The sequence below is a fragment of the Nothobranchius furzeri genome, chromosome 2, assembly GCF_043380555.1.
Source record: "Nothobranchius furzeri strain GRZ-AD chromosome 2, NfurGRZ-RIMD1, whole genome shotgun sequence".
Lineage (NCBI taxonomy): Eukaryota > Metazoa > Chordata > Actinopteri > Cyprinodontiformes > Nothobranchiidae > Nothobranchius > Nothobranchius furzeri.
The window spans coordinates 90,728,988-90,743,533 of NC_091742.1; the positions used below are offsets into that span (position 1 = coordinate 90,728,988).

Here is a 14,546-nt window from a genome sequence, read left to right on the forward strand (position 1 = left end):
TGGAGTATGTTGGACTGCTGGTTGGCCCTAATGGAGTCGAGCCCCAAGCGGGACGCATTAGAGCCATTCAGGACATCAAAGCCCCAGCTAATCTGACTGAACTCAGGAGCTTCCTCGGAGTCTGCAACTACTCCAGACAGTTCATTGAGGAGTACGCTGAAACAGCGAGGCCCCTCACTGAGCTGCTTCGGAACGACACACCTTTCGTGTGGGACAGACCCCAAGAACTCTCCTTCCAGTTCCTAAAACAGAAGTTGGCGTCCGCACCCTGTCTGGCTTACCCAGACAAGGATAAAGAGTTCTACATAGAGGCTACTTTCTCCTCTCACTGCCTGAGCGCTGCTTTGAAGCAGAAACACGATCAGGACATGAGAGTTGTGGCATACGCCAGCAAGCCTCTGAGCAAGGTGGAACTCCAATTCTCAGACTGCGAGAGAGCTCTCCTCTCTACAGTCTGGGCCGTCGAACACTTTCGTAGTTACATCGGTGGACAGAAAGTGATCATTGAAACGTGTCATCAGCCCGTCACCTTCCTAAACAGCCAGCGACTTCGCGAAGGAAGAGTGTCAAACAGCCGCATTGCGACGTGGATGATGGTGCTCCAAGGATACAACATTGAGGTCAAGTATGGTCAGAACACCAAGCTAGCGCTAGGACAAGGGCTAGCAGGCTGCCAGCACTGTGACTCTGACTCCGTCATGGGCCCCCTGGACACACCTGCCGCAGTCTACCCAACCGCATCCAATCATCGCTACTTTGATGAGAATGTTTGCCAAGGGCTTCCGAAAGTTTACACTGATGGATGCTCCTACCTTCACGAAGGCCAGCTCCGTGCTGGGGTTGGAGTCGTTTGGGTGGACTGTGACACTAAGCAACCAAATCACTACCTGTTGGGCCAAAAGTCTAGTCAGTACGCCGAAATTGCTGCAGTGTTGATAACCCTCCAGCAGGCGGCAGCCTTGGACATCACTCAAATCGTCCTTTGCTCTGATTCAAACTACGCTAGACACAGCTTCATTTCTCACTTCCCCATGTGGAAGGAGAACCACATGAAAAACGCCAGGAACAGAGACGTGAAACACTCGGAGTTATTCCTAGCGTGTGATCTGCTCACCACTGAGAAAGGCATAATGGTCTACTGGAAAAAGGTCAAAGGTCACTCCAGGACCCTAGGTCCGGAGAAAGATGGTAATGACGAAGCGGACCGCCTTGCTAAGCTCGGTGCTGACCAGGGAACCTGCTGGGAATTCAAAGACGAGTGGCTTCCACCCAAGGCCGTTCACGAGGTCTGCGCGATTACTCGTCGCCATGCTAGCCAGGCAGACGAACCTCGGACCGTTGAGGTACCCGTGTTTCTAGGCAGAAAACCACAGGACGCGGACCTAGTCACCATGCAGGAACAAGATCCTGACCTGAAGCTCATCCGCGAGCTTCTCCAAAAGGGCCCGATGTCTAAACAACCATCACCACCTATTGGTGCAAGCCAAGATTTGGTAACCCTGCATCGTCAACTCGCGCATCTGAAACTACAAAACCATTTGTTAGTTTACATGCGTGACGATCACAGCCCGCCGCGCTGGGTTGTTCCACTCGACCACAGAGGAGTGATGCTTGCCTACGCCCACGACACTGCGGTTGGAGGTCACCGCGGAGCAAAAGCTACCCTCGCGTCACTGACAGAAGTAGCATATTGGCCGTCGATGTCCAAGGACGTACACAGCTATGTCCAAGGCTGCCTCATCTGTGCCCAGTTTCAACCCTCCCAGCCGCTTGCTAGAGCACCACTGCAACGCAGGGGAATAACCTTCCCTTGGTCCCACCTGCAGATCGACTGGGTTGGACCGGTTCCCAAATCGGCAAGAGGAAACAAATATATGCTAACTGTAACTTGCAGTTTCACAAAGTGGGTTGAGTGCCTTCCAGCGCCAAACGATACAGCCGTCACAACCGCTGTACTGCTGATTAACCACGTTTTCAGTCGATGGGGACTTCCACTCTCCATTGACTCTGACCGAGGAACTCATTTCACATCCAGTGTAATGACGTCCCTGTTTGAACTTCTGGGAGTGGAAGTGAGATTCCACCTTCCCTATCACCCACAGTCATCCGGACAGGTCGAACGGATGAACCGCACGGTCGTCTCTATGCTCAAAAAGTACGTCTGCTCCACTGGGAAGGACTGGGACGTCAAGCTCCCTCTGGTCCTGATGGCCATACGGTCCACTCCACAGCGATCCACTGGGGTTACGCCTTTTGAGATGATGACCGGCAGACTGATGACTCTACCACTGCACCTCCTGTATCACCCAGAGGATGTCAGTGTTGCCACCGCCTATACCGCTCATCAGTATGTGGCAGACTTGAAAACACACCTCAGAGCTACGTTCGCGCACGCTCAGAAGAAACTGGAGACCAACGTAGAAGGCGCTAAGGCCTACTACGACCAAAAGACAACCAGCCGCGAATACGAGGTGGGTGACAAAGTATTCTACTTTCGGTTCGCCCAACCGGCACGCAAAGCTAAGAAGTTCCTGCCCTGCTGGTCAGGACCATTTGAGATCGTGGCAAAACTCTCTCCAGTTGCATACAGGTTACGCATCACCAAAGCGAGACAGGAGCCTGTCTACAAATGGGTGCATGCAAACCAAATCAAACCCTACGTCAAACCATCCCCGCGGGTACAGAGACCAGACTCCCCGCAGGAGGTAGACGTAGTCGCTACATAGTTCTATGCATGGAAATGGAAAAGGGGGGAAAGTGCACGTTTAACCCACTAACATGTACTAACCGACAAAGAACCAAGCCCCCCCCCCGCCGTCATTTTCACTAACCAAGAGAAACTCCTCCTAGAACGCTAACAGGAAGTACTTACTAAAACCTTACAGGGCACTCTTGTAACTGTCAACCTACATTCTGCTCTGATTAATGAATCTCTACGTGCAATCAAGACTTTGTCTGAAACCATACATCAGGATATTGTGTACACATGAGTGGTGAGAGATTTGATGTAGGACCTGCTCAGGGAAGTAAGTTCCACGCTGGACAGCTTGGTTGAAAGTCGTATTTCCCCGTACTTGGTACCACTGGACCTGCTCAAAGTTAGCTTGACAGCTGCTACCCCTCTACTGTGCACCTTTCACAAATCCACCTAGCGTACAGCCTAGGTAGTGCAATTCCCATTCACGTTGATGCAGAACATTAGAACTCGGTTTCCTGTTAAACGTTCCCATAATTGTGACACCTCACATCTATAGGTTTAGGTCGATGCTGAGCATTGGTATTTGAAAGGACGGTAGGCATTTCCACTTTGAACTAGAAACTGGCACTCCATCACCTCAACCTCGAACAGCATGACTCAGAGATTGAGATCATGGAAGCTTTCCAGGGTTATAACTTTGCCTTCGATTTAGAAATTGACCAACAATTACTGATTGAAGGAACCAAATTTGTTAAGTTCACACAAACCCCGCGTGAACTTACTTTGACGATACATTGACACAGATTATACGACTTTAATCTGCACATTGGTCGCCCTGGGGATGGGATGGCTCATCACGGCCGTGATTGCTTATTCCGCCTACAGGCGTGTTAAGAAACTCCAAGATAAGATGCACTTGCTCACCTACGGTGTGCCTCGTGACCGCGTTCGGGGAGAATCCAAGCGTGAATGTACCACACCTGTCTAAAGGGGGTGAGCAACATTTTCTTTATTATTTTGTAACCCTAAGAGTAGTTCTCACTTTAGTCTACCTCACATTTTTATCTGAGTGTTGCATTATGTCACATTCTTTATAAGCTACACACTGAATGTATGACCTAAGAATGTATTTTATGAGACCTCAAGGTTGCTATGAATTTTCTTGGATGTTATATGTTTTTTTTTGGGTTTTCTGTATTTTTTGTTTCGTACTTGGTCACATATTAACTAGTGGTTATGTGCCGGCCCAGCTCAGTCTGTCAATGACTCTGTCTGACGCACCAGCACATTGTAGTACCTCTTAGTTTTATGGTCCTTGTTTTAGCCCAAAGACTGTCCTGATCCGCCCTTTGGACCAAAAAGGGGGGAATCTTGGGACCACATAGGTCAATGCGCGTTTGCGAACTATGGACCTCGTACATCACCGCGTGCTCCATAAACTGAACTGTATGGCCGGCGGTGAGATGCCTTTGTGTCCACTCGTGGAGTTAACCGCCCACCGACCTTCCTCCTTCTACACTACTACCTCTCGCATGGACGACATCATCATTGCGTACCACCTGCGTGAGTGGCTTCTTCTCGTTATGCGCGTTGGGGACTATCCCGTTTCCTATCCTCTTTGTGCCTGACAAAGACAAAGACCAAAGGCGCCAGGATCCAAGACAAAGACCAAAGACAAAGGCGTCCAAGGAGACCAACGTCCTAAGGGACAAACCCACCTGTGCTTCCGACAATCAAGTCGACCTACGTTCATGAGGAACAAACCCATCTGTGCTTCCGACGATCGAGCTTTGGGCGCGATCCCCGAAACCAAAAGGGGGAATGTTGAGGGTCTGACCTCATGAGGAAATTACTATGCAGTGATTTTCTCCAAAATGACTGTGCTTAAATTGCTCTGAAAATCAAATAATCACATCAGCGCCAAGAAACTTCATTTCCCATGATGCTTTGCACACGGAAGCATTGGGATGATGTCACCGCCTAGTACCAGAAACACGTTCTGCGCATGTGCGGGAAGCCGTGGAGCTTTTCCCGCGAACTAAGACCATAAATCTTCAGCAGAGACAAAGAATCCTCGTTCTTTTGCCCAGGATACCTGGCGGTAAGGACACGCTTGTCAACGCTCCGACTCCCTTGAGCACGCGGAAGCTCTAAGTGCACAAGTGGAGCCCACGGAACTGCTGGAAACTAAACTGCAAGCCCATCAGATCTGCTCGTTTCTGCTCCCCTCCAGCTGATGTTTGAGGACACAGAACTGCGGAGGAAAGCAACAACTCCATCAAGCACGCTGTAAGTTATAACTCAGCACAGAAAGAAACTTTGCTGTCTCTGTCCAGCCCGTGGAGAAACACTCGTGAACGCCAAACAACGGAGAAAGCATCAAACCGACGGACGACGCCGAAAGCTGCGGAGAAACACGGAGAACCGTCAAATCAAAACAGTGAGGGACGCTTCACTGTTCTGGTGATCAGAAACTCATCTCTTTCTCTCATTCTTTCCTTCTCCCGTTTCCTCTATAGTCTCGAATAAGCAATAAACCGCGTCTATTGCTTAAAAAGTAGCTTCGTGCTTTCCTCTTTCGTCCCAAACACGTCAGTCGGGTCATTTTGAAAGAATAAACTGCTTATTGATCATTGTTTGGTATCTTAAAATGGTTTCTGTCATGGCCAGGCTGAAACTAAAAGATATTAATTTGTGATTAATCTTTTGTGTTGTTTCATGATCTTTTGAAATGTTTTGAGTGATTTAAGGTTAAGTTACTACTGATTCTAAGTGCTTTGGAAGTTAAAGTGCAAGTTGCCACCCACACTTTAGCCAGACAAAGGGGTCAGCCATCTTGTATTCAAGACTCCATTTTGAATCCATACACACGCACACACACACACACACACACACACTACTCCTTTGTGAGAACAAAGGACCCCATTCATACATCCTCCATCACATGCAAACACATCCATCTTCAATCATATCACACGGTTATTATTCATCTATTCCACTGTTTATTCATTTGACAAATTGTTAATTAAATGTTATAAAATTCAGATTTTTGTGTCCAGTAGCTTTGTTGTGTCGAAGAGAAGTCTCTGCTCCAAGGATTCTACGAACTTCAAGAAAGACTGATAAGAGTTTTGGATTCAATTTTTCCCCGGAAAAAGGGGAATGGTGCCCCGTATATCTAAGAATATCTTAATTAATTAATAAATCAGTAAATATTCCCATATTTACAGAATTTATTGAAGAATCCAAAAGTAAGTTGAAGCTTACTAATTGTTCGCTCCTAATAACCCCAACAGCTCAATGTTTCATGGAGGTTAAAATTGACCAAATAAGGGTTTTATGTATTATCTGTTGATGTTATTGTACTCGTACTGTCTACTGTATCATCATAAACACCCCAAAAATGGCAAAAAATGATAATTTCTCTTGCCAAAAATTGATTACAGTGTCCTGGTCACCTGTAATGGGTAAAATTGAAATGTAGCGTGGGCAGATCTACATACTAGGATTTAACACTGTTTGCTATCAGTTTGGTTAGATCCTGAGAAAAGGGTATGAACTTATATTATGCATAAATATCTAGGATATATTAATACAATCGATAGAAGTTCATACACTAACTGTCTTGGTCTATATTTTAATCCAAAGATTGATTTTTAATTTAAGATAATTAAATTTAATAGCAAAAGTTATTTATTAAACAGAAGACTTAATGGATTCTTTGCTTATTCAATAACCAAATTTACACCTTTCTGTGTTTCATTTCAAAGAAGAGTCAGGTTTAAAAAGTTAAGAATTTATTACTAACAATTTTAACGATGACAATTTGAAATGACAATTTAAAAAATAACAATTTGTAACAGCTTTGATATTAAACTTGTTATTAAAAGCAAACCTGTGTCTGGATGGAAAACTAAAATGAAATGCGAGGTTGGATGCGTGGATGATCTCAGAAGATTTCTTTCAGAGAGAGAAACGCGTTCTGGGTGAAAACTTGTTTTTGCAGCTAACTGAATTGTTTCTTAGAGAGAACAGCATCAGACGCCATCTGTCGGACAGTGTCTACCTCACCCAGTTCAGGAGACCCTCTGTGGATCCGAGATGTCAGGTGGAAAGGGTTTCCTCCGAGCACGAGGTGGGTAGAAGGACCTTAGAGCGACTTAAATTGGTCCTGAGATGTCTCCGGGTCACAACGACTGATGAAACTATTTGCGTCTCACAATCAATTACTCTGAAGGAGTTTTGCGTCAGCTGGTTACAGGTGCATTTATTCGGAGCAATTCTTTCGGCGTGACAGAACGCTTAGTGAGGATTCAGGTGGCCGTCCCTCGTCCTCTGGTTGGTTCAAGAACTGGACTTGAGCTGCTGAGATTTTAGTTTTAACAAAACCTCAGAACATGCCCTCTCAGTGTCAGAAAGCTTTTTGTTATGGAGCAAAGACATGTGAGAGCAAGTTAACTTTTACCCTGGATTCAGTCCTGCATGAGGTGTACACGTGCCAATGACCTTCTGGTTACTGATCACACATTACTGATTATCATAAATAATAATTATTATTAACCCAAAGAATAATGAGTCATTTCAGTAATTAAATACATAAATACTGAACCATGATGATTATTTATGATGATTATTATATGATTGTAATAAACAGTAAAAAAAATTTATTAAAATTATTATTCGAAAATCTTGAAGTGTCCTTCATCTTGGGACGGAACAGCATACAGATAAAATATGATGTTTATCAGACTTCACGGCTCCTTCACAGATGGATAATCTGTGGAACAAAAGTTACAGCTTGACCCAGCTGGGGAAGTGTAACCTTTGGGTCACAAATATGAGGCCATTCATGTCGCTACAAGATGTAGGTTATTATTTTAGATCAAACCTATGTTAGTTAAAAATACTTGTAACTCAGGGCAGCGCAAGCGGGAGGAGCAAATGATCGGCTTGTTTTGTTTTTTATAATCGTTCAAAACTCAGATCGTAATCGTGATTAAAATTCGATTAATTGAGCAGCCCTAGGTCAGAGGATTGTTTCCACACCATGCCACAAAGCTCTCCACCAGCTCTCTGTACTCAGCTTCCTGTCCTTCTCTGATACACCCGACAACTGCAGAGTCATCTGAGTATTTCTGTAGATGACAGGTCTCTGATTTGTACTGGAAGTCTGAGGCGTACAGGGTGAAAAGGAATGGTGAGAGTACAGCCCCCTGTGGTGCTCCAATGTTACTGATCGCCTGGTTTGATGTGCAGTTCTTCAGCCTCACAAACTGTGGTCTGTTTGTCAGGTAGTCTTTAATCCAGGCGATAGTTGAGGCCCCCACCTGTGTCTTCTGGAGTTTCTGGCAAAGTACATCCGGCTGGATTGTGTTAAATGCACTGAAGAAATCAAAGAACATGACCTTCACAGTGCTGTCTGCTTTGTCCAGATGACAGTGGGTTGGTTGAAGCAGCTGGATGATGGCATCTTCAACTCCATCTCCATGGCGATAAGCAAACTGCAGCGGGTCCTGATACGTTCTAGTTTGCTTATTCAGGTGGACCAACAGGAGTCTCTCCAGGACCTTCATGATGTGGGATGTCAGGGCAACCGGTCTGTAGACGTCATTGACGGATGGACGAGTTTTCTTTGGAACTGGAACAAGGCAGGATGTCTTCCACAGGACTGGAACCTTCTCCTGACCAGGCAGAGGTTGAAGAGGTGCTGCAGAATCCCACAGATCTGCTCTGCACAGGCCTTCAGTACCCTGGGGCTGACTCCATCCGGACCTGCAGCCTTGTTCCTGTTCAGTCTCTCCAGCCACCTCTTCACCTGACTTCTAGAGACAGATAGGTGGGAGGGGGAGGTAAATGGTGCAGCAGCAGCATATCCTGACTTGGTTGAAGACCATCTCCTGGCTTGGTTGAAGACAGATTTATAGAACCAGAAGAGTCCATGACTGCATTAGAGGACAAAAGAGCTGGCGTGTGACAGGAAAATGTTGGATCAAAGTAGGAAGGGATATCTGATTGGCTGGGGACAGGCGAGGAGGATGCTTGGTTTGTTCCTGAACTGAACCTATTGAAGAACTTGTTCAGTTCATTGGCTGTGTCCAGGCTGCCATCTGTCCAATCCTTCCTCTGCTTGAAGCCTGTGATCTTCTTCATCCCTGACCAGACATCTCTGATATTGTTCCTCTGTTGTTTGTTCTCCAACTTCTTCCTGTATGCCTCCTTGCTGTCTCTGATCTTGATCTTCAGTTGCTTCTGTATACTCCTCAATAATTCCCAGTCTCCCTCCTTGAAGGCTCATTTTTTTCTCATTTAGCAGATTCTTCAGTTCACCGGTGATCCAGGGTTTGTTTTTAATTTAATTCAATTTTATTTATATAGCGCCAAATCACGACAAGAGAGCACTTCACATAATAAATATTCCAATTCAGGTCAGTTAATTAAGCCGATCAGAAATAATGTTTCTTATATAAGGAACCCAGCAAATTGCATCGTGTCAGTGACTTTACAGCAATCCTCATACTGAGCAAGCATAAAGCGACAGTGGAGAGGAAAACTCCCTTTTAACAGGAAGAAACCTCCAGAGAATCCTGGCTCAGTATAAGTAGCCATCCTCCACTACTCACTGGGGATCGAGAAGACAGAGCAGCACACACACGCGCGCACACACACACACTTATTAGCGATGCATCTCACTGCTCTGGTGGGTATGATATTGTCCACACAGAAGTTTATATAGTCAGTGACACATCCAGTCATGGCATTGATGTCCTCTTCATATCCTTGGCAGAGAGTCATCCAATCAGTGGTCTCAAAACAATTCTGCAGGGCTTCTTCAGCATCCTGTGACCATTTTCTCACAGTTCTTCTTGTCACAGGTTGCCTCTGAACAAATGGTTTGTATTCTGAGCAGAGAAAAACGAGATTGTGATCTGATTGTCCCAGAGAAGGTCTTTTTTTTTGGACATGTATGCATTCTTTACATTTGCATAACACAAATCCAATGTCTTGTTTTCTCTGGTGGAGCAGCTGACAAACTGTTCAAATGTTGGAAGTATAGCAGAGAGCGAGGCATGATTAAAATCACCAGATACAGCCACAAATGCACTGGGGTGCTGGGTTTGTAGCTTAGCGACAACGGAACTGATGGCGGCATCGCATGCATTTTCAGCAATGGCTGAAGGTGTAATATAAACGGTTGCCAAGACAACACTGGTGAACTCTTGTCAAATAATATGAGCGACAACTTACTGCCAAGAGTTCAACCTCTGGGCTGCAGAGACAACATTTCACTGAAACATGACATGGATGGCACCATCTGTTGTTGACAAGCACTGCCACTCCACCTCCTTTTCTTTTCCCGCTCCTCTTCAGATCTCTGTCTGCTCATACAGTCAGGAATCCTGGCAGAGAGATGCTGGAATCACTGATATGGTCCTGCAGCCACGTCTCAGTGAAACATATACCACTACACTGCCGATACTCTGGCTGAGTCCTTGAAAGGGCTTGGAGTTCATCCATCTTGTTGGCCAGTGATCTCACATTGCCCATTATGATCGATGGAAGAGATGGTTTGAACTTCCTCTTTCTCTGTCTCCGTTTTGCTCTCGAGACGAACAACGCAAGCTTGTGATTGGTCTGGACGCCGCTGTTGTCTACAGCGCCGCCATTGCGCCCTCAAAAACATAAAGAGAGCCGAGGATACAAGCGGCAGACACGGAGAAGCTTGAAGAATACCTTGTGAAGAAACTCTAAAATATGAACATTTAATTCCCCGTGACTGGAGGAGTGAAAAGATGCGCAGCAAGCATTTTATTTGTGGACGGAAATGACAGGAAACGTGGGTTTAGAGGTGGCGAGCGCATGAAGAGGTGGAGGAGAAGGAGAGACAAATTTGTTTGTGTTAAAAAGTCTCTTATATACAAAAAACACAATATAAACACACTATTTTGGACCGACACATGACAGGATACCACAGAACAGCGCTACGCCCTCTGTTGTCCTGCCGGGCAATTGCTTTGCAACACTCCCCAGGAGACGGAGAAGTATGAGAGCAAAACGCTTCCGTCAATCCGTGCGTGTCTGTCCCTTGCGGAGCTGACGGAGAATCATGAACCAGGCCTTAGACCTCCTGCTCTGGATTCCGAGAAGTCAGCATTCACACCTCTGGCATCTTGGTTCTGTTGGACCCAGTCAGCTTGTTCCACAGAACTGAGTGCAGAGCGGGGGGGGGGGGGGGGGGGGGGGGGCAGTGGAGGCAGGGCAGAAGCCCACACACACACCCAGAGTCAGGGGCGGAAGTGCAGAGAGTGGGGACCAGTGGGGACCAGTGTGGGCTGCGGGTCGAAGGTTTACACACCAAGAGGAGCTGAGCTCAGGCCTGTGTGCAGGAGTGGAATGGCAGCTGGTCAAAGGTTTACACAGAGGGAAACTATCTCAGGCTTGATTTATTTTATCAACAAGCCTGAGACTAGTCTCCCTTCAACAGGAAGCCTGTTAATCGTGTTAATAAGCGAAGGGCATTTAATTTGCTTTAACGACATATTTACGCAGATAGGACTTTACAGTCGCCCAAAACATTTTATTGAGGATGTTTTTCTGAAACCAGGTCTGTATGACCGACGTCACCTCGTCTTTAGAAGCAGCTGCAGCCGCTGACATCAGAAACGGGGATCCACGCTGCAACCTGAGCAATTAATCCATTCCACATATTTCCAGTAGAACACGTTTGCTGAAAGATTTGTGCAATAATCAGATTTTATTTTACTTCCACAAAATGCTAATTTTACATGAGATATTACGAGAACCGGGGAAGGCTTGCCATCAAATTAGAAATCTGTCCCTTGTTAAGTACAAGTCAGGCTGGGCAGCTCACTGGCTGCTTCCAGGCCAGCGACTTTCAAGAGCTACCGGTGGCTCACGACCAACATGTTGGAGACCCCTGCAATAACACAACTCTCATATGTGTGAATTTAAAGTTACAGCAGTCGGTATTTCACGTTATGTGTTTCTGTTTCCTACAGGTGTTCAACAGATGGTGCAGGTTAAAGAAGATCCTGAAGAACAGAGTGCTGGTGTGGAACAGCAGGACCCAGAACACCTCCACATAAAGGAGGAAAAGGAGGAAATCTGGACCAGTCTTAAGGGAGAGCATCTCCATTTGAAGGAGGAGACTGATTCTGCCTGGTTTCAGTTCAGTGCTGTTTCTATAAAGAGTGAGGATGATGAAGAGAAACCTGTGGTCTCACAGCTTCATCAGCAGCAAATAGAAGACAAAGATGTTCCAACCAGCAGCTCTTCTGACCAGATGACAGCGGAAACTGGTGGAGGAGCAGGAACTAGCAGGAACCCAGATCTGAACCCTCATGAACAAACATCTGATTCTTCAGAGACTGAAGTTAGTGGAGATGATGATATGAATCTAGACTCTGGGATGTCAGACTCTGGGTCTGAAACTGGAGACGAAGGCCATGACTGGAATGAGAAAAGGTCTTCTGAGTCAGATGTTAAGACTGTCAACATATCCTTTAGCTGCCTTGAGTGCGGTGAACGATTTAATGACAAGCAGTCTCTCCAGAAACACGTGAGAATAACCAGCCATTCCAGCTCTTTGGGTAATAAGAAATCGGTTGGACTTAAGCAACCTGTAGACTCATATAGGGAAGTCCAGAAAGAACTAAAATCATTTAGTTGTGGTGACTGTGGAAAAATATTTAGTACAAAATCAAGTTTTAACAGACACCAGAGAATCCACACAGGACAGAAACCATTTGCTTGTGAGTTCTGTGGACAAAGATTTAAACATAAGTCAACTTTCAACTGTCACATGAGAGTCCACACAGGTCAGAAGCCTTTTGTCTGTGAGCTCTGTGGAAAAAAATTCACCCAAAAGTCGAATTTAAACAAACACACGAGAGTCCACACAGGACAAAAACCATTTGTCTGTGAGCTCTGTGGAAAAAGATTTACCCGTAAGTTGAATTTAAACGATCACACGAGAGTCCACACAGGACATAAACCATTTGTCTGTGAGCTCTGTGGAAAAAGATTTACCCAAAAGGCAAATTTAAACACTCACATAAGAGTCCACACAGGACAAAAACCATTTGTCTGTGAGCTCTGTGGACAAAGATTTAGCCACGAATCAACTTTAAATAGTCACATTAGAGTCCACACAGGTCAGAAGCCTTTAGTTTGTGAGCTCTGTGGAAAAAGATTTACCAATAAGTCGAATTTTAAGGATCACATGAGAATCCACACAGGACATAAACCATTATTCAATCACATGAAAGTCCACACAGGACATAAACCATTTGTCTGTGAGTCCTGTGGACAAAGATTTAAACATAAGTCAACTTTCAACTGTCACATGAGAGTCCACACAGGTCAGAAGCCTTTTGTCTGTGAGCTCTGTGGAAAAAGATTTACCCAAAAGTCGAATTTAAACACTCACATAAGAGTCCACACAGGACATAAACCATTTGTCTGTGAGCTATGTGGAAAAAGATTTACCCTAAAGTCAAATTTAAACACTCACATAAGACTCCACACAGGACATAAACCATTTGTGAGCTCTGTGGACAAAGATTTAGCCATGAATCAACTTTAAATAGTCACATGAGTGTCCACACAGGATAGAAACCTTCTGTTTGTGATCTCTGTGGACAAATTTAAATTGACTGTGTGTATTTTCCCTGGCAATAGGGGGCAGTGCATACATAAATTATTGCAAACAAGTAATATTTTTGTGTTTGAGTAAGACTTTACCAATGTATGGCTATTAGGGTCAAAAACCTCTGCACTATTCAAACATGTCTTGTCAGTTGACAGCAACAGATTCCAAATGCAAATGGCACACTTGAAATGAACTCTAGACCTTTTATCTGCTAATTGTAATTGGGATAATGAGGGAATAACACACACCTGGCCATGGAACAGCTGAGAAGCCAATTGTCCCATTACATTTGGTCCCCTAACAAGTGGGAAGCACATATGCTAACTGTTGTAATTCCTACACCGTTCACCTGATTTGGATGTAAATACCCTCAAATAAAAGCTGACAGTCTGCAGTTAATGCACATCTTGTTCGTTTCATTTGATATCCATTGATCCATTGTAGTGGTGTACAGAGCCAAAAATGTTAGCATTGTGTTGATGTCCCAATATTTATGGACCTGACTGTATCTTTGTCAGAAAATAAGTTCAACTTAAAATGCCAGGAGATTAGTTATGCGAACTCCGGCTCTTTTAATAGAACCGATTCTCACAGCTCGGCTCGTCATCGTTGTCTTACTCCGCTTGTCCGGGTCCGAGTTGCGGGGGCAGCATCCCAACTAGGGAGCTCCAGACTGTCCTCTCCCCGGCCACCTCCACCAGCTCCTCCGGCAGGACCCCAAGGCGTTCCCGGACCAGATTAGAGATGTAACCTCTCCTACGTGTCCTGGGTCAACCCGGGGGCCTTCTGCCAGCAGGACATGTCTGAAACTCCTCCCCAGGGAGGCGTGCAGGAGGCATCCTGACCAGATGCCCAAACAACCTCAACTGACTCCTTTCGATCCGGAGGAGCAGCGGTTCTACTCTGAGTCACTCCTTAATGCCCGAGCTCCTCGCCCTATCTTTAAGGCTTAGCCCAGCCACCCTACGGAGGAAACTCATTTCGGCCGCTTGTATCCGCGATCTTGTTCTTTCGGTCATTACCCAAAGCTCATGACCATAGGTGAGGTTTTGGACGTAGATCGACCGCATCACTGCAGACGCCGAACCAATCCGCCTGTCAATTTCCAGATCCCTCCTACCCTCACTCGTGAACAAGACCCCATGATACTTAAACTCCTCCACTTGAGGTAGGACCTCT

The 14,546-nt window shown here is 45.6% G+C and overlaps 1 protein-coding gene across 1 annotated transcript; it reads left to right on the forward strand.

Moving 5' to 3' along the window:
* Window positions 1-5,967: 5,967 nt before the first annotated feature.
* Window positions 5,968-13,770, forward strand: LOC107395096 (gastrula zinc finger protein XlCGF57.1). The gene is made up of 2 exons (XM_054737073.2): window positions 5,968-6,833; window positions 11,716-13,770. Exons 1-2 carry the CDS (start codon window positions 6,800-6,802, stop codon window positions 13,299-13,301), a joined length of 1,620 nt encoding a protein of 539 aa, XP_054593048.2. The 5' UTR covers window positions 5,968-6,799; the 3' UTR covers window positions 13,302-13,770.
* Window positions 13,771-14,546: the final 776 nt, after the last annotated feature.